Source organism: Salvia hispanica, chromosome 6 (assembly GCF_023119035.1).
Source record: "Salvia hispanica cultivar TCC Black 2014 chromosome 6, UniMelb_Shisp_WGS_1.0, whole genome shotgun sequence".
NCBI classification, from domain to species: Eukaryota; Viridiplantae; Streptophyta; class Magnoliopsida; order Lamiales; family Lamiaceae; genus Salvia; species Salvia hispanica.
Window position 1 is genome coordinate 3,570,682 of NC_062970.1, and position 25,220 is coordinate 3,595,901.

Sequence of the window (25,220 nt, forward strand, 5' to 3'; positions counted from 1 at the left end):
AACAATGAATATTCTTACAAGATATCTCTGACCCTAATCCCTCTTGATCTGCAACTAATAACGTCTAAGTGCATCTCCAACTATTTATATTAAATTCAAATCCATTTTAATATAAATGTCACATTAAATATAATTTTACTTCAACTATTTATACTAAATTCAAATTTAATATAATATTCTCAAGATAAGTATTTTTTACTCAAAAACTAAAAATGAAATTAGTTTTGGAGTACTATTAGAGTTTAGAACTAATTAACATCTCATTTTAGATTTTAGTTTGCCATTGGAGATTATCTAAAACACTAATTCAACAGTTGAAGGCAATAAAACCTTTTACTAACATTTTACTAAACTACTCTAAGAGGTGTTTTCTTTTAGTGACATGATAAATTAATACTAATTAAGGAGTATTTATATTTTAAATGTTAAGATAGTTGAACATGGGTAAACCTAATCAATTAATAAAAATAAATAGTGAATTAATCTTAATTATATTATCGATTTAACGTATCATGACATAAAATAAATACCTTAAATATGGATTTTTTAATTCAACGCCACTCAATGGAGTGAAATATAAGAATATTGAAAAAATGAGATGAAAATAAACTAGGTAAGAGATTTAATGAAATTCATATTGAATGAATCTTGTGTTGATCACGGTTATAAAGTTTCATTCCTAAGAGATTAATAGAAATCCACATTAAAGGAAACTTGTGTTGATTACAGTTAGAAAGTTTAATTAATAAGAGATTAATAGAAATCCACATTAAAGGAAAATTGTGTTGATAACAGTTAGAAAGTGTACTTAATAAGAGATTAATAGAAATCCATATTAAAGGAAACTTGTGTTCATCAGAGTCAGAATAAGTTATATAACTATGGAATTAGTGTTTACTAACTTTTATGATATTATTGGGTTATCATATCTTTTTTAGGGCAGTTCAATAAAATTACTCACCTTTTACCTTTGGTAAATTTATGGAGTATTAATCATAATTTTTTCTTCATTAATAATACTTTAATTAATTTCTTTTATCTTCCTTTTATTAAACTAATTATGTAGTATACTATTTAATTTTGTCATTTCAAAGCACTTGTTATTACATATGCCATTTTTAAATTTTAAATTTGATAAATGAGATTAATGTTCCAACAACTCATCCATTCATATTTATTCCTATTATTATAAATTTGAAAAATAAAATTAAGACTCATATTCCATTAACTTTTTTCACTATCATTTCTTCAAATATGTGAAGATCTTATTTGGATGAATTAATGATAGACAAGGTGTATTAAAACAACATGAAAACGTTTCATTGCTATATTTACTTATGAGTTATGACTAAAGACTATGTTTAATAGTAGTATTCTTGATCTTTTATTTTATTGTCTTTTTCTCAATAACCCACTCTTTGACTCGTCTACACAAAGATTATATTATACTTCCTCCGTTTGCAAATAAGAGTTCAATTTGAATACCATGCGAGTTTTAAGAAATACAAAGAAAATTGAATAAAAGAAAAAGTGAAATGTATGCCCAAATTTTATAGTAGTAGTACTAGTTCTATAATAAAAGGTGAGTGAAAATTATTAGTGAAATGTGATACCACTTAACATTTTTACAGTAAAAGTGAACTAAGACTCTTATTGGTGAAAAACCAAAATAGAAAAATGACTCCTAATCGGAGACGGAAAGAGTATGACTATTTTAACTTATCTTGTCCTGTCGGTGGCCGATCTAGGGGGCAGGAGGGGCGACCGTCCCTTCCGTGCGACTAATTTCCCTTAACCGGACGTGTAATTCTCATTTCCGCCACCTCGGTTTGCCTCTGACGTCACCCTGAAGATCGAAAAATAGGCATGTCCGACCTAAACCAAGCCAGTAATATATTTCGCCTCCTCCATTTCCGAATCCTAGATCCTGGATCCACCACTTTGAATCAAATAAAAAAATGATTCACTTAGAGTCAAACAAGAAAAGAATATTTGTACTGTACTCCTCCGTCTCAAAGTAGCCGAGTCGTATTTGAATTATCCCAAATTAATTGAATCATTTTCTTTTTTTCCTTTATTCTATCTTCATTCCTTTTATTTTATTCCGTCTCTTAATTTACTTTTTTCATTTAAATATTTAACAAATCAATTTTTTAAATGAGACGGTGAAAAGATGCCAGAATTTACCTCGGGAGTTAGGACGGAGAAGGGAGTATCTTGTTATTATAGACACCGTATGATTGGTAACCATATGATTTAAAAAAAAATCGGCAGCATATTTCGTGGAAGGTGACCTTTCCCGTGAGAGCTGACCCACATCTTCAACATTTTACTCTGCTCAATTCACCCCAAATAAAACCCCCAAACACCACTCAAATTCCTCACCTAATCTCTCTCTCTCTCTCTCGCCGGCTCAGCCGCCCAACATTCCTCCATATCCATTACCCTCTCTCTCTCTAACTCCTCCATCTCGATTATCCAATTCATTATCCAATCTCCCAATAGTCTATGGAATGATCAATTACCGCACACCCTCCTCCGACCCAATCCACATGAATCTATGGTCCTCTTCTAGCGCCGCCTCCACCGTGGCCGACGCCGACGCCTCCATGGTGGACACCTTCATGTCCTCCTCCTCCGACCTCACCTCCTTCTGGCCCTCCTCCTCCTCCTACGCCCCCCCTCCCCCCGCCGAACCCCACTTCCTCAACCAGGAGACCCTCCAGCAGCGCCTCCTCGCCCTCATCGAAGGCGCCCGCGAGTCCTGGACCTACGCCATTTTCTGGCAGTCCTCCGCCCCCGACTTCGCCTCCCCCTCCCTCCTCGGCTGGGGCGACGGCTACTACAAGGGCGACGACAACAAACTCCCCCGCCAAACCGCCTCCTCCCCCGCCGAGCAGGACCACCGCAAGAAAGTCCTCCGCGAGCTCAATTCCCTCATCTCCGGCCCCCCCGCCGCCCCCGTCGACGACGCCGTCGATGAAGAGGTCACCGACACCGAGTGGTTTTTTCTCATCTCCATGACGCAGTCCTTCGTCAGCGGCTCCGGCCTCCCGGGCCAGGCCCTGTACAGCTCCGCCCCGGTCTGGGTCACCGGCAACGACAGGCTTTTAGCCTCCCACTGCGAGCGGGCCCGCCAGGCCCAGGGCTTCGGCCTTCAGACCCTCGTCTGCATCCCCTCCGCAAACGGCGTCGTGGAGCTCGGCTCCACTGAGCTCATCTTCCAAAGCTCGGATCTGATGAATAAGGTCAGAGTTCTCTTCAATTTCAACGGAACGGAAATCGCCTCCTCCGCCGCCGCCTCTGCCTCCGCCTCGTGGGCCTTAAACGACAACGATCCCTCCGCCATCTGGCTCACCGACCCCTCCTCCTCCGCCGTCGATGTCACCACCACCACCACAATCGCTCCCTCCAATCTCAATCTCCCCACCAAACAAAACCCTAGCTCCAGCGGCCTAACAGAAACCCCCTTTGTGCAGCATCAAACGCAGGGTTTCTTCAATAGAGAGCTCAATTTCTCCGAATTCGGATTGAATTCGACCTGTAAGCGTGAGTCTGGAGAGATGCTGAATTTTGGGGAGAGTGTGAAGAGAGGGGTTGGGGTTAAGGACGACAAGACGAAGCGGAGATCTCCGATGGCCGAGGACGGGATGATGTCCTGCACCTCCGGCGTGCTTTTGAAATCCGATAACCATTTCGAATCCGATCAATCCGATCTCGAAGCCTCCGTGCTGAAGGACGTCGACAGCAGCAGAGTCGTGAACCCGGAGAAACGGCCTAGGAAGCGCGGGAGGAAGCCGGCCAACGGAAGGGAGGAGCCGCTCAATCACGTAGAAGCGGAGAGGCAGAGGAGGGAGAAGCTAAATCAGCGATTCTACGCTCTCCGAGCTGTCGTCCCCAACGTGTCGAAAATGGACAAGGCCTCGCTTCTAGGCGACGCCATTTCCTACATCAACGAGCTCAAGTCCAAGGTGCAGAGCGTGGAATCCGATAAAGAGGAATTGAGACGGGAGCTGGAGTCGACCAAGAGGTCGACTCCAGCTCCCGCTCCCGCCCCAGCCCCTACGAGGCCGGGGCAGAGCAGCAATGCCAAGATCGATATGGAGGTAGACGTGAAGATCATCGGGTGGGACGCGATGATACGAGTGCAGTGCAACAAGAAGAATCATCCCGCGGCGAAGCTGATGGTGGCGCTGAGGGAGCTAGAGCTCGACGTTCATCACGCTAGTGTCTCTGTTGTGAATGATTTGATGATACAGCAAGCCACGGTGAAGATGGAAACACGACTTTACACACAAGAACAGCTTAGGGTAGCTTTGATATCCAAAATCGCTGAGAATAGATAAATTAAATTTTATTAGTCTTATAAGTATTACTCCTATGTCTGTTGTCACACCTCTACTTCTTTGTTAGTACATAGCTACAAATTTCAGTATATGTGCTTAGTTTCTACATATCCATAATCCATTCTTGTGGCTCTGTTCATGTATTCCCAGAATTATTGGGATTTAATTTATACACGTGGTTAGTCATTATTCATGTCTATAATTTCAATTTTATTTTCAGTTTTCAGACATAAATGTTGAGGCTCCATGTTGGATGGTGAAGAGATGTTGTCCTGTTTATGCAATAACCATGTATTGTGGGAGCACGTGCTTATAAAAATGTCTGAGAAAATGAATAATTGTGGGGCAAATCTAGGTAATTTTATAAGCCACATTATCATCGTGGCTGATATGACTTTCCATAAAAAAATCTACAAGTTTCTCAATTATTGTGAATGTATGGGGACCATTGGTATGATAGATTAATAAATTATACCCACTCATTCAAAACATTAGAGTATAATTGTATATTTTTTCCAGCTAAAAGGAGCGCACATATGTACATAAATTAATAAGGTAGGTTTCAAATGAAAATACGTTTCATGTGTAAGCATTCAATAGAACGATTTGGACGACTAGATAATAAATAGGATGGGTTGTATTTTCATTGTAAATATCTACAACTTAAGGAAACATTATACTAAGCATTACTACAATTTTTAAATTTCTCAAAGAATATCTAATGCTTCCAAAAAAGAAAAAGGCAGATTGTCTGCGTTCGATAACTTCATAATCAATGTTGTGATAAAATAATACTATCATCATAATCTAAACAAAAATACCATAGTAAAATCTGAATATTAGTACAATTTATACAGTGTGACATATTATCAGTAATATCTGAACTAAACGATAATATTCTTGATTTTTTTTTCTTCGGCTAACACAGTGGTGACCGAATATTCATCTCCCTTTTAGTCGCAACTTTAATTTTCAATTATCACAATTAATCATATGATTATTTCAACTGTAACCCAAGTTTACTATTTCATCATTTTTCCAATTCTCCAATTTCATCGAATTGATCTGACGCTTCAGCATACGCTAGTTGCCGAGTTACCACCATGCACGTCTGCAGTTTCGAGCGAGCGTAGATCCAACACAGCCGGGGCACTGCTGCAAAACACCATTCCTTCAATGTGTTAGCATTATGTAGGAACAATGAATTGTGCATACAAAACTATCGATGAAACACGTTTGGACCCAATCGTTGCTCATTAGTGAAGTAACCAGTGATAAACCATTCAACATAAACTGCATGCTCTCAGTACATGAACGACCTATGTAATTTAGTAATGTACCACATTTGGATATGCACCGGTAACTCAACAACTCTTCTTCATGATCTCTTATCGATTTTTGTAATGTTTCCGTACTGCCTCAACGATGGTAATCTCTCACTCGGACGAATCGAAACTAGAACAACTGTTCAGATCCAGAAACAATACAAATAATTGAGGGATTTGGAGTGCATGGGTAATATAAATAAAAGTGTGTATATATAGATTAAATTTAGTGTAACAAATAAAATAAAATTGAAAATTACTTGTTAACACTTAACCTATCAACAAAAATTACAATCATTAAAATGTAAAACTCAAATTAAAATGAGGCAACCACTACAACACCATGTAGTGGTGCCACATCTGCACCACATTTCAATCGCTTGCCCAATCTGACTTGCATAAAATAGGTAATGTCTTTTGGCATGTGCTTAAATTATTTCAAAATACTAATAATCTTATCTATACAACATATATGATGCTAGAATCAAATGAAACAAACTGGGAGTGCTATTTTGGTATAGAAGTTCAGTAGAAAGTAGGGAATTCATTTAAAGAGGAATTAGCTGCGGATTCATTTCACTTGCAAAAAGAAGAGAATCTAAAGGGAAAGTTCAGGGGGGACTCATCATAATTCTATCACTTTCACTCTCAATTTTCATGAAAAACCATAGTCTTTGAATCACTACTTTTGTCAATACATTGAATCTACACGTCCTAATCGCCCTCGCCTTTAACCGTCTTTCCTTCTTTAATTTTGTTTTAAGATACACAGATTTACACCAATTTATGACCTCACTAGAACTTGAAAATATTGCTAAAAAGGTTTGTATTTATCTTCGTTGTTTACTCAATAGACTAAGTCAAAATTTTCAGCCACCTTAAATTGACGTGCCATTGAAAAATAAGCATCAAAATTAACAATAAGCCAACTTGTAATTCTTTTTAAATGCTGTAAAATGAAAGAAAAGTCTCTTAAGTTGTACTTCAAGTTCAATCGTGACTCAGGCTATTGAGTATACAATAGTGATAACTATGTTTATATGATACTACTATATTGTAGCATTTTTAGTTTGAACTAAATTGACATAATAATAATATGGTAAAAGTTGAAACTATAACTTAAGAATAAACCTTTAAGCATGAGTTGGATATTGCATTTTGTATACTAGTACTCCCTCCGTCCCCAATTAAGAGTCACACTTCATTTTTACCATAAATAATAAGTAGGTCTCACATTCCACTAACTCAATTCACTCACATTTTATTATAAAACCAATATAAAAAAATGTGTCTCACATTCCACTAACTTTTTCAACCAACTTTTTTGTTTACATTTCTTAAAACTCGTGCCCGGTCAAAGTGTGACTCTTAATCGGGGACGGAGGGAGTAGTATATTTGAACATGATTGGGCCTTAAACTGTTTTTTTTCTAAAAATATTTTAATTTAATTTTCTTTAATCTTGCTGAGCTTGAGATCAGATCTAGCTAGAGCTGTAAATTTTATCTAAATTGATCCTGTGAATTAATAATAACAGAAGATTAAAAAAGATAACTTGGGTATGATTGGAAGTACTTATCAAGCTATTATTAATGTAGGGAAAAAACAGATTAGGTGGGGGAAGAGCAGGTGAAGATGCCTTTAATTTTATAAAACAAAGTAATATATATCATGTGTTACATGTGATAATTTATTAGTTTAATGATGCATCTAGTCATATATCACATGACCCACACTTTTTTGGAAGCTTTTAATTATATTATTATAATATCCTAATAGTTTCTTGGCTTTGTTTTTCTTCAAAGCAATCTTTTTGTTCGTAAATTGCTAATGATGCGACAGAAATTTCAAAACAAGTCAAGAGTTCGTTGTATATGTATCATGTATGGGTTACTTAGTCTCTCCTAAATGCAATATAATTATTCTGCTGTCGTAAAAGATATTGATATCCTTTTGGATTTGTTGGTGCGTCAATATTTAATAAAATAAATTAATAAATTTTTATATACGGAGAAAATATCTTTCACGAGACTCACAACAAAAATAATGAAGAGGAGTGAGCCTGTTGACTTTTGAGGCTCTTCATTCATGCATGATTCATTAGAATTAAAAGTAGTTTGGTTGGCCATTCTCATTTGCATTGTTATACATTCAAAAATACATTAGATTATAGGGGAGTAATCAATTGCTAACTTATCATTTAATTGCTAACTACAACTAATTTAAGGCTACATGATTTTAAAAAACGTGTGGTCTACAATTTGTCACGTGTAATTTTCGTTTTTTATTAATTAAATCGATTTTTTTATAGATTATATATATTGAATTATTTCATTATACTGTATTTGTTATACAGAAGTTATTATTTGCAAATCAGTTATTTTCATGACAAATGTCATTTGTACTATTACAAATTCAAAAACACACTTCGTTATAGAATCATAATCATATGAACTTCATCCGTCCTAAAAAAATAGAAAAATTTATAAATGATACAAGTTTTAATGTGTAATTAGTAAAGTAGGAAGAAGAGATGGAAAATTAAGAGAGAGAGGGAAACTATCAAAATATAGTAGAAGTAATATTAGTAGATTGTGAGGTCTATATTGTTAGTTGTATGTAATTGATTTTGAATTTTTCATATTTAGACTTAGTCTAATTTTAGGGGAAGAAAAAAATGATAAAACTAGTCAATTTTTTTTATAAGATGGATGAAGTATAATGCAAGTTAACAAAGATAGTTATTACATTTTTCGTGCAAATTTATGTATGTGAACAAATATAATTATATTAGGACTGTGATAGTTTTTTTATATAAAACTATTGTTAATTTAATACATTAGCCTGTGTACGAAAAATACAAAAATTCTAGATTTTTTTTTCAAATTTTGAGGTCGGAACATATGCATGTAGTATATCGTTGGAATCCTTATAAAATTATCTTTAATTTGATATATGTTATATGAATTTAAAGTTTTGGGATTTCTTTTAAAAGTTAGTTATAACTAACTTGACATTAATACCCCTATTGATTTTTATTGGAATTAATCCTATAGCCTTATTGACGTTTTTTGTTGATCGTATTGATATTTTGTGGTTAATGATTTAGGCCTTTAATTTGAATATCTAATGGCTATTATTGAGTTGTAGTTAGTAATTAAACATTGAGTTGACAATATAACACTCCCCATAGATTATATATATTGAATTATTTCATTATACTGTATTTGTTATACAGAAGTTATTATTTGCAAATCAGTTATTTTCATGACAAATGTCATTTGTACTATTACAAATTCAAAAACACACTTCGTTATAGAATCATAATCATATGAACTTCATCCGTCCTAAAAAAATAGAAAAATTTATAAATGATACAAGTTTTAATGTGTAATTAGTAAAGTAGGAAGAAGAGATGGAAAATTAAGAGAGAGAGGGAAACTATCAAAATATAGTAGAAGTAATATTAGTAGATTGTGAGGTCTATATTGTTAGTTGTATGTAATTGATTTTGAATTTTTCATATTTAGACTTAGTCTAATTTTAGGGGAAGAAAAAAATGATAAAACTAGTCAATTTTTTTTATAAGATGGATGAAGTATAATGCAAGTTAACAAAGATAGTTATTACATTTTTCGTGCAAATTTATGTATGTGAACAAATATAATTATATTAGGACTGTGATAGTTTTTTTATATAAAACTATTGTTAATTTGATATATAGTCCGTGAAAAATAATTTGGACCAAAACATATTCCACTAACTCATTCCTACTTACATTTTATTATAAAACTAATACTTTAAAAGTAGGACTCACGTCCACCAACTTTTTCAACTCACTTTCCATTACATTTTTTAAAATTCGTGTCGGGTCAAAGTGTGTCAATATTTGGGGGACGAAGGTAGTATTTCTTTCGTGATACTTTTGGATTGTCAACCGTCAATATAAAATAACATGTGTAATTACATATAAAAAATTCACATTATTATAACTTTGAATCGACTTCATTACAAATTTTGGATCGACGTTACATCATTATAATTTATAAGTCAAACTGCAGATTTACCATGACAACTCATGAGCAAAAGATGATAAGTACTAATCTTACATGTTTATTAATTACCTTCTAATCTATTTGGCATGTGGCGTCATTTAGTGTGTTAGATTAGAAAAATATGTAATACTAATATGTTAATTTTGTATTACAATTATATAAAGAGATATTACATAAACTACACAAACCTATATTACAAAATAGTATAATTGTTGGATTTAGGCTTTATCAACTTTGTTATTTTTGTAAGAGTTTCGCATCTTGGCTATTAAACACCATGTTCATAGGATTATTAGAATTTTTACAAATAAATATCTTAATTCGCCTCTTTCTTTCACTATTTATGAACCCATATCATTTTAAATTTTTAATCATATCCTCATTTAAGAAATAACATTCACGACCCACCAACAAATTTCATAACTATCTAAGCTTTCATTTTTTCATTTCTTATTTTATGTTATTTATTATATATATATATATTAATTAAATTTAATTGCTAATAAAAATCTAAATATAGGAGTAATAATTAAAAACCAAAAAATTGAAAAATACTAACAAGATAATAGACAAAAAAATCCTATAGCAAAATTTTTGTTAAAAATGTTTTGTTGGGCCCTCACCAAAGGTTACACTGGATACACAAAAAGTATGCATTACATTAACCTATACGAAAATTTTAATTTTTCACAATCCAATACAGTCCACCTCAGCCCATTCACTAAATGGGTATAGGATGTGTTGGATCTAGAAAGAAACCTCTTGTTTCGTTGGTGGACATGGGCCAGGCCCCAACAATATTGCAAATATATAAATTTAAATACAATATGCCTTTTAGAGTGAGAAATTAGATTGTGTATGCATAATGTATTCATTTTCTTTGTAAGGTTTGAATCATATAATAGTTAATCTCTACGTAGATTATCAACCAAACATGGTTGTCAGGATTATGTTTGGAAAAGTAATCTGATTCCTTAAATTTTAAATTTCTGTGTTTGTTTCAGTTTTTAATTAAACTGGGAAAGTAATCAGAATCCGAGAACAAAGAAAGTTAGTACAACTTTCCAGGATTCTGAATCATAACTTTTCTTAGGTATTCTTTTTTCCAGTTTTAGGATTCTTACATATTTAAGCAATATAGTATAGTTTTAATAATAATAATAATAACAGTTACTACAATGTTTAAAAAATAATTTAAAATTATAAATCATACTTAATTTCATTATAATAAATACTATTAATTAAAATTATCATAATTATATTTATATTTTATAATAATTCATAATAGTAATAATAATTTATTAAATAATTAAAATATAATTATATAATATAAATCTTATAATAAATAATAACTATTAGTATATTTTATAAATTAATAATTAATCAATAAAGTCATAGTGCAATTTTAATTTATAAAATTTATTTAATTATAATATTCATAAATATTATAATTATAATATAATAAATGAGTATTATAATACTCCATGTAACTATAATTATATTATTATATATTACGATGGATAATCCATATTTAAACTATCCATCATAATAATAATTATAATTATATAATTATTATTATATGTAATTAATAATTTATTTAAAATTTTATAATATTATTCTTTTTTATAAATAAAAAAATAATAAGTATGTTTTTAGTTTGGTTAAATTAAATATAAATTTAAAATTTTGATAGGATTTTTAAACAAATGAAAGTAATGTTAATAGGAATCATATTCCTGTGATTCATTTTCCTAGAAATCGTTGTCCTTGCCAACTTTACTTTCCGCCAACTAAACATGGCCGAAGGGTCAAATTTTGCCATTAAATAGGATTCATAATTTTCATACAGATGATAAAGTCTTCAATGATTCAATAATGACTAATCACGCTTTAATAAGAGTATAGGACTATAAATTTGTAATTTATTAAAATTTTTAATTATTTATGACAAATTTATCAATATAATATTACTAATATTTATGTTTATCAAAGTAATTGCTCGTTCGTGATACTTATCAAGTTTTAATAATAAATCAAAGTAAGAACATTCTTGTACATGATGATCAATTTCAACTTTGTTGGCCAATAGTAATAAAATATCAATTTCAAGGGTTTTTATAAAGAAAAATGACTCTATTGTATGCTTCAGTTTCAGCCTTAAAAATTGATTTACTTAGAAATAGGAAAAATAAAAAGGATAGTAGTAGTACAAGTCAAGCAAAGAGTTCAAATCCATTGGAAATTGAATTCTCATCTCCCTCACTTTTACTTGGAAGGAGGAGAATTGGCAGATGAGATTGATGATGCAGATATGTGCCGATGTCCCGTTGGTTCTTCACTCGGCTGGAGGAGGTTGCCGGCAGCCGGAGGTGAAGCACTGCGGCCATTTTTTCGACACCAAATGTTTTCTATCTCCTGGATTCACCAGAGTAAGCTCTCTAAGCATTTTGTTCCATTTGAGTGGCTGCGTATGTTTTCTGATTGTTTAGATGATTATGAAGTTTTTATTTTTCGTTTTTGGTTTGTGAATAGCTGCCTGAAGCTTGGCTTTATTAATTCCCCCAATAAGCTTAGGGCTAATTGTTACATTACTGCGCGGTTTGGGGAGGAACTTGTTGGATTGAGATTACGGCAATTTGATTTCAATTGGTTTGATGCTGACTTTTTTCGTGACTTTTCTAGTTCTAAGCTCTATCAATCTGGTTGTTTTGTTTCTATTATAGCAAGATTTGCTTTAATTTCTCTTTCAGTTAGATTTGAGGGGATAGGGAGAAAACAAATTGACATTGCGTATCAAACTTTTTTCAAACATTCACCATTGCAGTTAAAAGGTTTGAGAAATGTAAGGTGGACAATGATACATAGCAGGACAACTGCAATAGTAGATGTGGAAGAGATTCTGCAATTACACAATCATAGCCTATGTTCATTTAAGACCAACTTCTCAAAGTCTTCTATGCAGTACTGATGATTCTAATCTTATGTATCTTTAACAAATGAAAGACTATGATATCAAACCTGTACTTCAGTTGGTCGCATTAAAAATTGTCTTACACTGTCAAGACTAACATAATACTACTAGATTAGATTTTTGTTGATTATTATGGCACTTCTGATTAGATGTTTAAATATGCAGTTGTATAGCTTCAGGTCTGCAAGAGTATTGTTATATGTATGCATGCTGTTCATCTGTGAAATTTTGAAGGATTTATTTTTTCTGACTGATATTCATGGTTTAGAAAAGCACGTTTTCAAATCAAAAGCTAGAGGTTGGGCCATCGAAGTTGAGAACTAGAAGCTTTATGACGAGAGCCTCTGGTAACTCCAGTGGTGATTTGACTCCAATGGCACCTCTTCAGCTTGAGTCTCCAATTGGCCAGCTTTTGGCTCAAATCCTGCAAACCCATCCTCATCTTCTTGTAGCTACTGCTGAACAGCAGCTTGAAAGTCTTCAGAAAGAGAGAGATGACCAGAAGGAGGAAGCTGCACCATCATCTACAGATCTCTTCCTCTATAAGTAAGTCATCATTTTATATATTCCATTATGTGTATTCAGTTTTTCAGTAAAGCACTTATCACTATCAGTATGGAATTCTACCCAGGCATTAAATTATGTCTGAGGTTTCATATAAGGTTCTGGCTACACTCTACAGGGCATACAGCTTCTCTTTTCCAAAACTAAGTTTTGCTATTTCTTTAGAGAAATTTATAAAATAGCTGTTCTGCTCTAGTTTAATTGTCACTAAGCTGTTCCTCTATAAGTAAGTCATCTTTTTAATATATTCCATTATGTGAATTCAGTTTTTCAGTTAATCACAATCAGTATGGAATTCTACCCAGGCATTAAATTATGTCTGAGGTTTCATATAATGTTTTGGCTGGGTATAAGGCCTCTCTTTTCCGAAACTAGGCTTTGCTATCACTTTCGAGAAACTTATAAAATAGCTGTTCTGCTCTAGTTTTATCTTTCACAGATGTGTTACATGCAGTGTTCTATATTAACGAAGGGTTGCTGTCTTACTACTGCTAATGGGAAGAATTAGCAACTGAAATAATTCTCTTACTTAAAACATTGAAAACATATACTCCTACCATTTAGTTCCACCAGAATTTAGAAGATGGGAATTTCTGATTATAGAAATTCTCTATTTTTTGACACAGATTCTCTATTCCTGAATTACTTCTTTAGTGCTTGTATGGTGAATCTGGTGGCTGCACTATAAAGTGAAGTTATTGCACTACCAAGTGGCCATGATAAGTAATGTTGTCTTTCATGGAAGATACTTTTTAGGTTTTAAGTAAAAATGTTAAAATTCCACACCATAGGTACAATCTTGATGTATTCCTGCCATAGTGGAAAACCTAAATGCTAATGTCTTGAAAGTTACTTAGAATTTGAATATTGGTACATATATGTACCGGTTCAACTTGTTTTCCTAGACCCATTGGTGAATTAGATGTTTTATAAATATGACCGTAGCTGGATGAACAATTTATAAAATGTCAAGAGTTGCGCTCACTGAAAATGCAATTAGCTCAAGTAGATTTTAAAGCCCATATGTCATACATTAAAGTTAGCCTCTAATACAATGGAAATGCAGGAACAAGTGCACTTATGGGTGCTTGTTCTTAAGGATATTGCATACTCATGTGATATATCAGCTGTTTGCTAACACTATCATCCTAATTTGATCTCCTTTCAAGAGTCTTATTCATTTATTAGTTGTTTCAAAGTTACTCTCCAGATTCCACTGCATGGAACTGATTAGTTGATCGATGCTTGTTTGTTGGTTCTGACCAATATTTGTCATAATTCAGGAGAATTGCTGAAGTGAAAGAGAAAGAGAGGAGAAAGACAGTGGAGGAGATTATATATTGCTTGATTGTGCAAAGATTTGTGGAAAATAATATAACAATGATTCCTAAAATATCGACAACATCTGATCCTGCTGAAAGGGTTGACTTTTGGCCAAACCAAGAGCTGAAGCTGGAATCTGTGCACTCTCCCGAGGCTTATGAGATGATTTTAGGCCATCTCTCTCTGGTCCTCGGGGAGCGATCTGTTGGGCCCTTGGATACCATCGTGCAGATTAGTAAAATAAAGCTTGGTAAGCTTTATGCTGCTTCAATCATGTATGGGTATTTCCTTAGAAGAGTTGATGAAAGGTATCAACTCGAAAGATCTATGAACACGCTTCCTGAAGGTTTTGGTGATGAAGAGATAATAACATATCCAGAGCCGATATCAGAAAAGCAACTATGGGATTCTGATTCTTTGATACGGATATATCCTGACGAAGATGGGGGAGGTATAGTGGACTCTAGAAACGAAGAGAAACCGTATAAATTAAGATCATATGTTATGTATTTGGATGCAGAGACGCTTCAGCGATATGCAACCATAAGATCTAAAGAAGCAGTATCTTTGATCGAGAAGCAGACGCAGGCCTTGTTTGGTAGGCCTGAAATTAGAGTCGCGGAAGATGGCGCCTTAGATGCATCTAATGATGAAGTCGTTTCTCTAACATTTTCTGGACTTACAATGCTGGTGTTGGAGGCAGTTGCATTTGGATCATTTTTATGGGACGCAGAAAATTATGTTGAGTCCAAGTATCCATTTATCAATAGCTAGAATGTATTACTTCAGATTCACTCTTTCAGCTTTTGTAAATTCTTTAAACTATACCGTAGCTCGATTTATTGAACTTTTTGCCCACACAACTTGACTTTATTGTAGTGTTGATAACAGAGCTTTCTATCATTAAAGAACATTTATTCTGTATTGATAATGAGCATATTACATAGTATTGCTTAAACTTGGAATGAATTTCCAAACAAAAAATTTATTGAAACAACAGGGAAATTTCAAGAAAGGAAAAAAAGGTACTTATAATTTAGTGAAGGTTTCTTCTTCCACCATCACTAATATTGAGGAACTGTAAATGATTTCTCATTTCCTCAATGACTCCAGGATGTACTCAGCATAAAGGTCCCTGCAATCAACAAACAAGAATTATATATCTTCAAATGTCACCACACTAGATATGTACTATAATGTAAATATTTCTTAAAATTAACAAAATATGGAAGTTACATGGAGTATTTGATGGCATCCTTAGCAGTTGCAGAGGGCAAAAAGGCATCAACTGCAACCTCTTTGTTTTCATTCTTCTTGTCTGTGTTAATACTTGTTAAGGAGGGGACAAATTAGGTGATTAATAAAAGGGTATGCATGAATCATCAAAAGGATACAATCTTCAAAGAAGCGTCGGATTTCCATGAGACGATGAGGCGGGAGTTGGCTGATATCAGTCAAGTGGCGATACTCGGGATCATCAGCACACACAGCAATGATCTTATCATCTTTCTCTCCCTAATTAATCAAACTATTAGCATATTCCTCAACCTCAAGTAATCAGCTAATTAATTTGTTTAGACTAACCTGATCAATCATAGGCATCAACCCAATGGCCCTAGCTCGAAGAAAACAGCCGGGCACCACAGTTTCCTGTCAAGATCATAAATATAGTAATTACAGCATGATTTTTTTCAAACTCTTAACCCTAACTACCTTACCTGCATGATCACTAGAACGTCCATTGGGTCGTTGTCCTCGCATAGCGTGCGAGGAATGAAGCCGTAGTTGTGAGGATACACAACAGACGAGTATAGTATACGATCAACCTGATCAATAATATTCACTTGATCATACTGTTTCATTAACACATGGCAAAATTTGCTACTACTAATTATATACCTTGATCAAACCAGTTTTCTTGTCAAGTTCATATTTCACTTTGCTCCCTTTAGGGATCTCAATCACCTACAACACCCTTTCATCAAATAATCTCCAAAGAAAGCATAATAAATCATTGAAACTCTGTAAAAGTGTAAAACAACGTACGACGTTAACAAGTTCAGGTGCTCCAGATCCTGCGAGAATTATTATGCATGAGACATCAGATATTTTCTAAAAATAAAAACAATTGTAGAATTTGATTTGCAATTTAATGAGTTACCAATCTCAAGATCATGCCATGGATGAGCAGCAACAGATCTCCTTGACAAAGACGAGAGGATTCGTTCGTTCAATTTAGGAGTACTGGCCAGTGATGGTTTAGCTGCACTCTTTTCTGCCATTTTTCTTTTTCTGGATATAAAAATCCATTTTGTTAATGCTTCATTCCCAAATACATGAATGTACATATACAAATAATATTGATAAATCTAAAATTATTAGGCTACCATAATTGTGGAAGCTTGTTTATTCTCAAACTTGTTCAAACAGTTAAAAAGCCATCAAATGTTATAGTACTAATATAGTACTCCATTATAAAAATACATTTGTAAATCTAATTAACCTTGGATTGAATGAACAATAACTGAGGAGATAGAACACAATATTAATCCAAAACGAAAATTGAAAAAGAAAGGTTGTAGGTACCTTGATGAAGATAGAAGATGGTGATGAGATTGATAGCATGAGAATGGGAAGGCAGATTTGAAATGTTTACATAGGCAAATGGGAGACGTACGTGGAGAGAGGGGAGCACTAGTAGTTATTATAACCACTCCCCTTTTTCGATCCAACAATGTTATTTTTAGGTTTTGACTCGGTCTTCATCAGGACAACTAGGATATATACACGTGTGCAAACATCTACATTTCTTATTTTTAAGAATAAAATTAGAAATCCAAATCAAAAACTATTTTTGCAATATAGTAGGCATTATGCTGCCATGTAACGTGCTTAATCTATGGCCGGGTTATTGATTAATTAAAATATTTTCATGTAATTAATAAATAATTAAGAAATCGGTAATGAGGAATTAATTTTCCTCATGAAACTTTGTATTATTTGGGTCTGAATGTGTTTGCATTGTACTATTATTCATTTGTTTGTATTTATTGAGAAATTACAGAAACAAAAATATTTAATTTATTTGACAGATTTTTGTGAAATAAATTAAATCAGGAAATATTCGACTTCCTGGTAATTTGGTGAAAAAAATATCCAAAGCAGGAAAAAATGAAAGTCTAATTTGTACCTTCATAAAAAATTAAAATCATGTGAAAGATTGAAATGAAAAGGGAAATTTTTTTAACCAGTATCATTTTTATTATTCATTTACACAACATACATTTACAATAAATATGCCTGCTTCAAAAAATGAAATAAGTGGCGTACTCCATCAAGTGTAAGTAGGGGTTTCTGCACCTGTCCATAAACGTTAACAACTTCAATTAATAATATTAATCAGTGTAAAGCGAACCACCTGCATTTCATAGCTACTTTTAAGAATCAAATCAGAATTGTGAACAAAAATTATACTTAGTTGTGTAATAAAATTACTGACTGAAAAACATCTGCGATTTGTCCAATAAAATTACTGACTAAAAAAACTTGTAAGATGTGACTATATATTAGATGCAGGTATAGAGTATGAACTAGTTACTAACCGCAGCTTCTTTGAGGTTAAGCCGGTTGGTCTATACGTTGAAGAGAGATTCTGACAGTGCCGAAAGATGCCATCCTAGTCATGTAGTCGGTCAGAGCTGCATCTCCATCCACTGCAACTTCGTTGCCACATTCATCGGGATACTTGACAACAAAACTTGCAGTTTCTATTGTTAACATCTTACTCATTTCATCCTTCAACTTCATTATTCCTGATGAAGCAGTGAACTTAAACTTTATAATATCACCTCCATAAGTAGCTTTCACAATCGCTATGCATTCGTTGCTGGTTGATGTTTGAGGTACAATGGGCTGAATGGAGAGCCTTATTGTAGTTTTCTTTAGTGCCTTTGCTGTATTGATACAATTCTGCAAGGCTTTATCACTATCCAGAGAAATAGGACTGTTGTTCTCATCAGTGTACTTGATTTCGAAACTGCCATCATTCAATTTTAACATATTTATCATTTCATTCTTCAGTTCTAATATTCCGGCTGAAAGAGGGAGCTCAAACTTTATCAGATCATCTTTATACGATGCCTTCACTGTCATTTTGATAGACATGATGGAAAGCCTGATCTTATTTAGACCCGATGATGTGAAACCACTCACACACTCCAACAATTTTGCATCGGTATCAAGTACGACCCAAATTTTGTCTTCACGTTGATACTTGAGTTCAAAAGTTGCACCATCTAATTTTAACATTTCCACAACTTCATCTTTCAGTTTCGTTATTCCAGAGTCTGCGGGAACTTTGAACATTATAGTATCACCTTCAAAGTCTGCCTTCACTGTCATGATGCATCCTAGGTTTTCCATATATGGTGAAAGAGAAGAATGAGAAGAGTGACCCTCATCGGGAGGACTCACACGACACTGCTGGATAGTTTCTACAATATGTTTCTCTGCAGAACAGCCAACTCTACTTCTCTTCCTGCCATTTATGCCAGATGCAGCTTTCATGTTATTTGAGATGGATCTCTTAGCTACAGATATGACACTGTTACGTTAGAATCAGACAGCAGGCAGTCCACAGAATAATTATGGAAAACATTCAAAATAAAAGTGAACTTACAATTAAGGTTATCTACTCTATTCTCAGATAGGTTTTGAGGAGCCTTTGTGCTTACTACCTCTCCCAAGCTTAATTTCCTCGTAGAACCAATGCGGGCCCGAAAAATCCGTTGTGGATTTAGTTCATCCCTAGTGTTATTTGGGGTAGTATCATGTGATGGTACCGCCTTTTCGTTATGGCAGCATTTGGAAACAAGAGATGAACTAGCAGTGTTTTCCCCTATTCTAACAGTTTCTGGTCTACAACTGTTAGCTCTATTATCAATAGGCAATGGCACGGCTGGGGTTCGTTGAGCTTTATTTGCTTGGTTCTCTAAGCTTTCACTTGCATGCATAGTTTTACTCATTACAAACGAATCGAGGGGATCATCCTCAGAAGTCTGAAGAACTTCAACATGTACATCCTGTCCTGTTCTAAGCTTGAAGGTTTTAAATTCCTGCTTCATTGTGTCTAAAAGTGAAGTCAGAAAAATCCGGGGTTGCTGATAAATTGTCTGGTTTGGAGGCAGGAACAACTCTATTATATATTGAAGATTTCTAGGGTAGGTGCTTTGCAAGCAAATAGCGAACCCACCCGTAAAACCAACCTTTCGTGCACTGAGTGCTAAAGCATAATCAACTAGGCTTAACTTGGTTACATCTCTGCAGAAGCAAGCACCAGATGACAATGCCTTCCACACAATGCCCTGACCCTTTCTCAAATGGAACCAGTTGCAGTCTCTTTGAAACGAAGAAAACCTAGTGACCGATTCCATTTTGGCCGTGGAAATGAAGCTTTCTTCATTGGCTCCACCCCTGATGGCAACCCAAGTCTGAGCAAAAGGTAATTTGTATGCTTTACATAGCACGTCCAAGACATTCTGTATCTCATCGACAGCAAGTTTATATTGTCCGGGACCCTGCTATTAAAAGTTTTCGGAGCTAAGATTTGGCACGAGAATTAAAATTAGAGCATGAAGATGAAAATGCAGCAAAGCAAACAGAGAATGGTCTTAACATTTTCAAGTTGATTGTATGTTAGTTGATTTGTGTCAAATGGCCAGAATGCATCAGAGCACCTCAATCCAACCTCCTGCAAAAAGAAATGGAAACAAAATCAACACACAGAAAGCAATGAATCACCATCCTCTTCTCGAAGCTCAACAAATATGCAATGGATTTACTCTTTCCACCGAATTCATCTCATAAACTTGACAAGGGATTCACAACCCAGATACAGATTTTCAACCTGTTGAATAGCATATAAAGTGAAGCAATTCAAGCAAAATTAAACTCATTCTTCAAAGAAGTCTACACAAACATTATATCAGAATAAAATAAATGTAGCTTTCCTTGCAAATTTGGAGATCAAAATTGAACCTTATCACTTTCCAATTCAAGCTTAATCTCAATCCTTATGCAATTTAAATATTTCACCGGAGTTTCCATATTTACAGCAGAATTTGTTAAATTGATCAGCCAAAACTCAGAAACGAATCAAATAACCAAAAAAAAGCAGCAAAATAAGACCTTGAGTGAAGCTGATACTTTATCGATCACATTGGCGAAGTAAAAGCTTCCATCCATTATCGTCAAAATCTCAACAACTCCGATACAGAAATTCCAATCAGGCTCAAACACCGGCAAACACAAATACCCACGGATTCCGGCAGCCATGGCCAAATCCTTCAACTCGAACTCCTCCTCAGAGTAACATCTCAAATCGGGGCAAAATTCCGGAAACCTCCGCCGGAAAACCCGACCCGGAGGGCCGCAGCGATCGCCACGGACATTGTATCTGTGATCGGAGCAACGCTTACGGAATAAACAAATCCCCTTCCGCAGACCTCTAAGGGCGAAAGGCAAGTCGGACGAATGAAGAAGCTCTTGCTGGTCTTGGGAAATGGTGGGCGACCAGAACTGAACGAGGGAGGGGAAGCAGATGAAGTCGAAGAGCTCCAGCGCCGCTTTGATTTTGATTTTGGTGATCGAATTGGAGAAATTGGAGGTGGGCTTCGTGAATTCGGATTCTTGACGGTCGCCGGAGAAGACGTGCCAATCGCTGTGGGAAGAATAGGAGAGTGGGTTTGGTGCCATCAAATTCGTGAATTCGGGTAGGGAGAGAGACTGAGTTTGGAGGTCCTCCATCTCCAAAGAGTGATGAGGAATTTTGAAATTTGGTTGGTGAAAAGGCAAAGAGGAGAACTTTTAGCTAAAGCAATATATATTTTTTGTTTAGTACTCATTTCCTCAAATGTAACCAATTGATGGATGGTTGGTGATGCCATTTCTTTACCAACAAGTGTCCTTTTCTTCTATACTCTTTTTGTTCTCTTTTTGCTCGAGAGGAGTTTCTATAATTGCACATATATCGTCATTTCAAACTCGATTTCGAGCTTCTCTTGAGGGTTTTAGGTCTCCCATTTTTTTCCCCTTTACTGACCTTTTTTGGGGTAATGGGGTTGATGGTGGTGGGAAGCAGGGCGGCGCCGCCGCACAAGGCTGGCATTGGTGGAAGATGGGCTTGTTTGTTGTGCCTCGCCAGCTTTTGCTTGGGAGTTGCAGTCGTCAACAGGTGCTTCTCTTTTTGCCAAATTTTTCCATTTTTAACTTGAAATTTTAATCTCCATTTTTGTGCTTTACTTGGTTCGTGGAACTAACCTTGATCCCATCCTCTTTGTAAAATTGTGGCCAAGTTCTTGATTTGAAAATTTTAGCTCAAATTCCAATGTAAAGAATGTATGCTAGCTAGTTTCTGATGGAGTTTGGAGGAATCATCAATTAAGATAGCAAATTGAGGAAGAAATATTTTTTTGAGGCATTGCAATAAGCTGGAAGGATGAGACCTAATTGGTGGATTTTGAGGTTATTGCATGATTCCCCAATTGATAATGTCTGTTTTCTTTTCATTTATTCTGGTGGGGTACATTGAATAACTCTGCTTCTCAGATGAAAGGGTCCTACTGTAAAGTCCATTGGCTTTGCATTGTGGAGTAGTATGTTTATTTTTATAAGTTGAACAAGCTAAACAAGGCCTTTTCATTTGTTTTAGGTTGTGGATTGTACCTGATTTAGTTGATCTGGACAAAAGTGCTGGGAAATTTGGTACTCATCTTGCTACTATGGATTGGAAAAAGGCAAGTTATAATGATACCTACAGCTTGCTAACTAGTTTTATGTTTGTTCTGTTAAATTGACAATTGAGCAAGTTAAAACTCTCTCATTGTCTGTAGTTGGATGCATCTATGGCTGGGGATATGCTTTCTCATGTTTCAAAAACTCACGATATGCTCGTGTAAGTCTTAAAGATAAACTAAAAGAGCAGTGTTTCATAATATTTGGCACTTGAGTTATCGTCTTATGCTGTCTTTGTCGCTCTATGCCTTCAGGACATTAAACAAAACCATATCTTCACTAGAAATTAAACTTGCCACAGCAAGAGCTGCAAAGGCGGCTAAGGCTGACAAAAGAGGTGCAGCACCAGAAGCCGAATCATCAAATGACAGCTCGAAGAAAATCTTTGTTATGGGAATTATTACTGCATTCAGCAGCAGAAAGCGAAGGGATTCAATAAGGCAAACATGGATGCCTCAAGGTTCTACGCTCTCTAAACTGTAAATGCAGACACTCTTTTGATTCAATTACTAATGTGTTTTTCCAGGTGATGGTCTGAAGAAACTTGATAAAGAGAAAGGCATAGTCATAAGATTTGTGATAGGGCACAGGTAAAATGTCCTTGAACTAGGATTTCTACACTATCTTTTTTCTAGCTCACTATACATAGTTTTTGTTGCGTCGCTAATGTGTAAATTTCATGTTGGTCAGTGCAATGCCCGGTGGTAGTGTTTTGGATAGGGCTATTGATGCCGAAGAAGCACAGCACAAGGACTTCTTGAGACTGGTATTCTAAGCCTTCTGCGAATGTTATAGTAATGTCAAGAATTCCCTTTCATATGTTTGGTCCAATAAATTCCATCAACTCTTTAATGAGACGAAGGGAACACTAAATTGGGAAAAGAAGCCAAGAAAATTTTCGAACTACTGGCTCCTTGTGCTACCTGCTTTACACGGTTACAGTTTGATCTGTGTTCATCTTGTCGCAGAATCATGAAGAAGGGTACCACGAACTGTCCTCAAAAACACAAAATTACTTTTCGACAGCTGTGGCCATGTGGAATGCTGACTTCTACGTTAAAGTCGATGATGATGTCCATGTGAATCTTGGTCAGTGTATCATGCTCCTGTCTGAGATATTAGAACAAATATGGACATTTGATGTTTATTACCTTCGTTTATTTATATTTTCAGGCGTTTTAAGTTCATTGTTGTCTCGCCATCAATCAAAAGCTCGTACATACATTGGTTGCATGAAGTCTGGTCCTGTTCTTGCACAGAAGTAAGTGTGCTGAAGATTTTGACTAAATTTTTGTTATTCCAATACTGGTAGAAACTTAATTCAATCCAATAGATTCTATATCTTGAAGCATTTTTACTAATCCCACCGAATATTTACAGAGGAGTAAAATACCACGAACCAGAACACTGGAAATTTGGCGAAGAAGGAAACAAATATTTTAGACACGCAACAGGGCAAATTTATGCGATCTCCAAAGATCTGGCTACCTACATATCTATTAACCGGTACAACTGATTATCTTATAGTAGAACTGAATAAGCACATTGAAGAACCTCATTTTGGTGAAGAACATGTATGTCTTGCAGATGCTTACTTCACAGATATGCAAATGAAGATGTGTCTCTTGGGTCTTGGCTTATTGGTTTGGATGTCGAGCACATTGATGATCGGAGCCTGTGCTGTGGGACACCCCCTGGTATGAGTATGACTGTTGCTATGCTCACATTATTGACTGACCTCTGATTTTCAACAACATCCACATATGTATATGTTTATGAAGCAGACTGTGAGATGAAGACTCAGGATGGAAACCCTTGTGCTGCATCATTTGATTGGAGCTGCAGTGGAATATGCAACTCATCTGAAAGAATGGAACAAGTTCATCGGTGTTGCGGTGAGGCAGCAGTTTTGAGGTTTTGACGAGGTTGCCTCACCTTTGTCGTTACAAACAGCGGGCCGGTGCTTTTGTTTCTGCATTCTGGGTTTTTTTGTTCATTCACTAATCACTAACCATGTGCATGTGTTGTTTATGCTTTGGTGGTTAGTCTGTTTTAGTTGTAGAGTTAACTTATGTATTTATTTAATTAATCAAGTGATGCCACGGCCACCCTCTCTTGTAGTTGGGAGTAAATTTTCCAATTCCGGTGTATTTGTATTTTGTCCTGTAAGGCTGTAAGTGTAACTATAAAATATTACTAGTACTATAATTTAACTTTTTAACCAATCTTACCACTTGTTTATATAGAAGTCGCAATGTTAATAACGGACAGATATGGATTGGGTCTGAGTAGATCCAAACGGGCTTAACCCAACCCATACGGAATTATATACTCCATTCGGCTCAGCCAAAAACCATATAAATATGCCTTTTACATTTAATCATCAGTGTACTCCTTCTATTGGTCTGATTGTAGTTTCAAAATTTTCTGAAGTTACCCGGCAATTTTGGCCCAAATCAAGAAAAACCAGATAAAAATATGCGAAAATCACCCAACAAATTGGCAATTTTGAAGTAGAGCCGTCAATACCTTTGTTGGATCGGTTACTGTATTTGAACCCAAAGTGTCTACTCCCATTGAGATATCCATCTCCTTAATAAGGTTCCAAAGATCAGAGATAATAAGCTTGGAGAGAGATCCGATAATGCCAATACGCCCTATGTCCTCTAAAACACTAAAATTAATAAAATAGGAGAAGGAAAAAAATAATCACATAGAAATGTTAGTGAAACCCACGACTAGGGGTGACAAAATCGTGCGTGTTGTGTCGTTATCGTGTCGACACGATAACAACAAACACGAACATGACCCGTTAAAAAAACTCTAAGCACGAACGCGAACACGAC

The 25,220-nt window shown here is 35.2% G+C and overlaps 5 protein-coding genes across 9 annotated transcripts; 3 read left to right on the forward strand and 2 right to left on the reverse strand.

Annotated features, from left to right (window-relative positions):
• The first annotated feature begins 2,369 nt into the window (after window positions 1-2,369).
• Window positions 2,370-4,539, forward strand: LOC125194312 (transcription factor MYC2-like). The gene has a single exon (XM_048092457.1). The coding sequence runs from the start codon at window positions 2,514-2,516 to the stop codon at window positions 4,344-4,346; it is 1,833 nt and encodes a 610-aa protein (XP_047948414.1). The 5' UTR covers window positions 2,370-2,513; the 3' UTR covers window positions 4,347-4,539.
• Window positions 4,540-11,893: 7,354 nt separating this feature from the next.
• LOC125193100 (UV-B-induced protein At3g17800, chloroplastic-like) lies at window positions 11,894-15,507 on the forward strand. The gene is made up of 3 exons (XM_048090836.1): window positions 11,894-12,154; window positions 12,965-13,242; window positions 14,544-15,507. Exons 1-3 carry the CDS (start codon window positions 12,017-12,019, stop codon window positions 15,355-15,357), a joined length of 1,230 nt encoding a protein of 409 aa, XP_047946793.1. The 5' UTR covers window positions 11,894-12,016; the 3' UTR covers window positions 15,358-15,507.
• Window positions 15,508-15,532: 25 nt separating this feature from the next.
• On the reverse strand, window positions 15,533-17,268 carry LOC125193102 (soluble inorganic pyrophosphatase-like). The gene is made up of 9 exons (XM_048090840.1): window positions 17,170-17,268; window positions 16,745-16,875; window positions 16,630-16,658; window positions 16,483-16,548; window positions 16,302-16,409; window positions 16,168-16,233; window positions 15,978-16,098; window positions 15,820-15,901; window positions 15,533-15,718 (listed from the first exon to the last, which is right to left on the reverse strand). The coding sequence occupies exons 2-9, from the start codon at window positions 16,863-16,865 to the stop codon at window positions 15,676-15,678; spliced, it is 636 nt and encodes a 211-aa protein (XP_047946797.1). The 5' UTR covers window positions 16,866-16,875; window positions 17,170-17,268; the 3' UTR covers window positions 15,533-15,675.
• A 541-nt stretch (window positions 17,269-17,809) lies between these two features.
• Window positions 17,810-21,387, reverse strand: LOC125193099 (protein NLP6-like). Of its 3 annotated transcripts, none has more exons than XM_048090835.1 (5): window positions 20,770-21,387; window positions 20,258-20,332; window positions 19,262-20,159; window positions 18,186-19,172; window positions 17,810-17,943 (listed from the first exon to the last, which is right to left on the reverse strand). In XM_048090835.1, exons 1-4 carry the CDS (start codon window positions 21,385-21,387, stop codon window positions 18,202-18,204), a joined length of 2,562 nt encoding a protein of 853 aa, XP_047946792.1. In that variant the 3' UTR covers window positions 17,810-17,943; window positions 18,186-18,201. The 3 variants fall into 3 exon arrangements, with proteins under 3 accessions (XP_047946792.1, XP_047946791.1, XP_047946790.1); XM_048090834.1 differs by having other exon boundaries at window positions 17,810-17,937; window positions 19,262-20,162; XM_048090833.1 differs by having other exon boundaries at window positions 19,262-20,162.
• A 143-nt stretch (window positions 21,388-21,530) lies between these two features.
• Window positions 21,531-24,599, forward strand: LOC125193101 (beta-1,6-galactosyltransferase GALT31A-like). 3 transcript variants are annotated; one of them, XM_048090839.1, is made up of 12 exons: window positions 21,687-21,814; window positions 21,936-22,104; window positions 22,292-22,376; window positions 22,473-22,534; window positions 22,629-22,834; window positions 22,901-22,964; window positions 23,065-23,140; window positions 23,343-23,463; window positions 23,548-23,635; window positions 23,755-23,880; window positions 23,962-24,071; window positions 24,156-24,599. In XM_048090839.1, the coding sequence occupies exons 2-12, from the start codon at window positions 22,079-22,081 to the stop codon at window positions 24,293-24,295; spliced, it is 1,104 nt and encodes a 367-aa protein (XP_047946796.1). In that variant the 5' UTR covers window positions 21,687-21,814; window positions 21,936-22,078; the 3' UTR covers window positions 24,296-24,599. The 3 variants fall into 3 exon arrangements, with proteins under 3 accessions (XP_047946795.1, XP_047946794.1, XP_047946796.1); XM_048090838.1 differs by lacking the exon at window positions 21,936-22,104 and having other exon boundaries at window positions 21,531-21,814; window positions 24,159-24,599; XM_048090837.1 differs by lacking the exon at window positions 21,936-22,104 and having other exon boundaries at window positions 21,685-21,814.
• The last annotated feature ends 621 nt before the right edge of the window (window positions 24,600-25,220 follow it).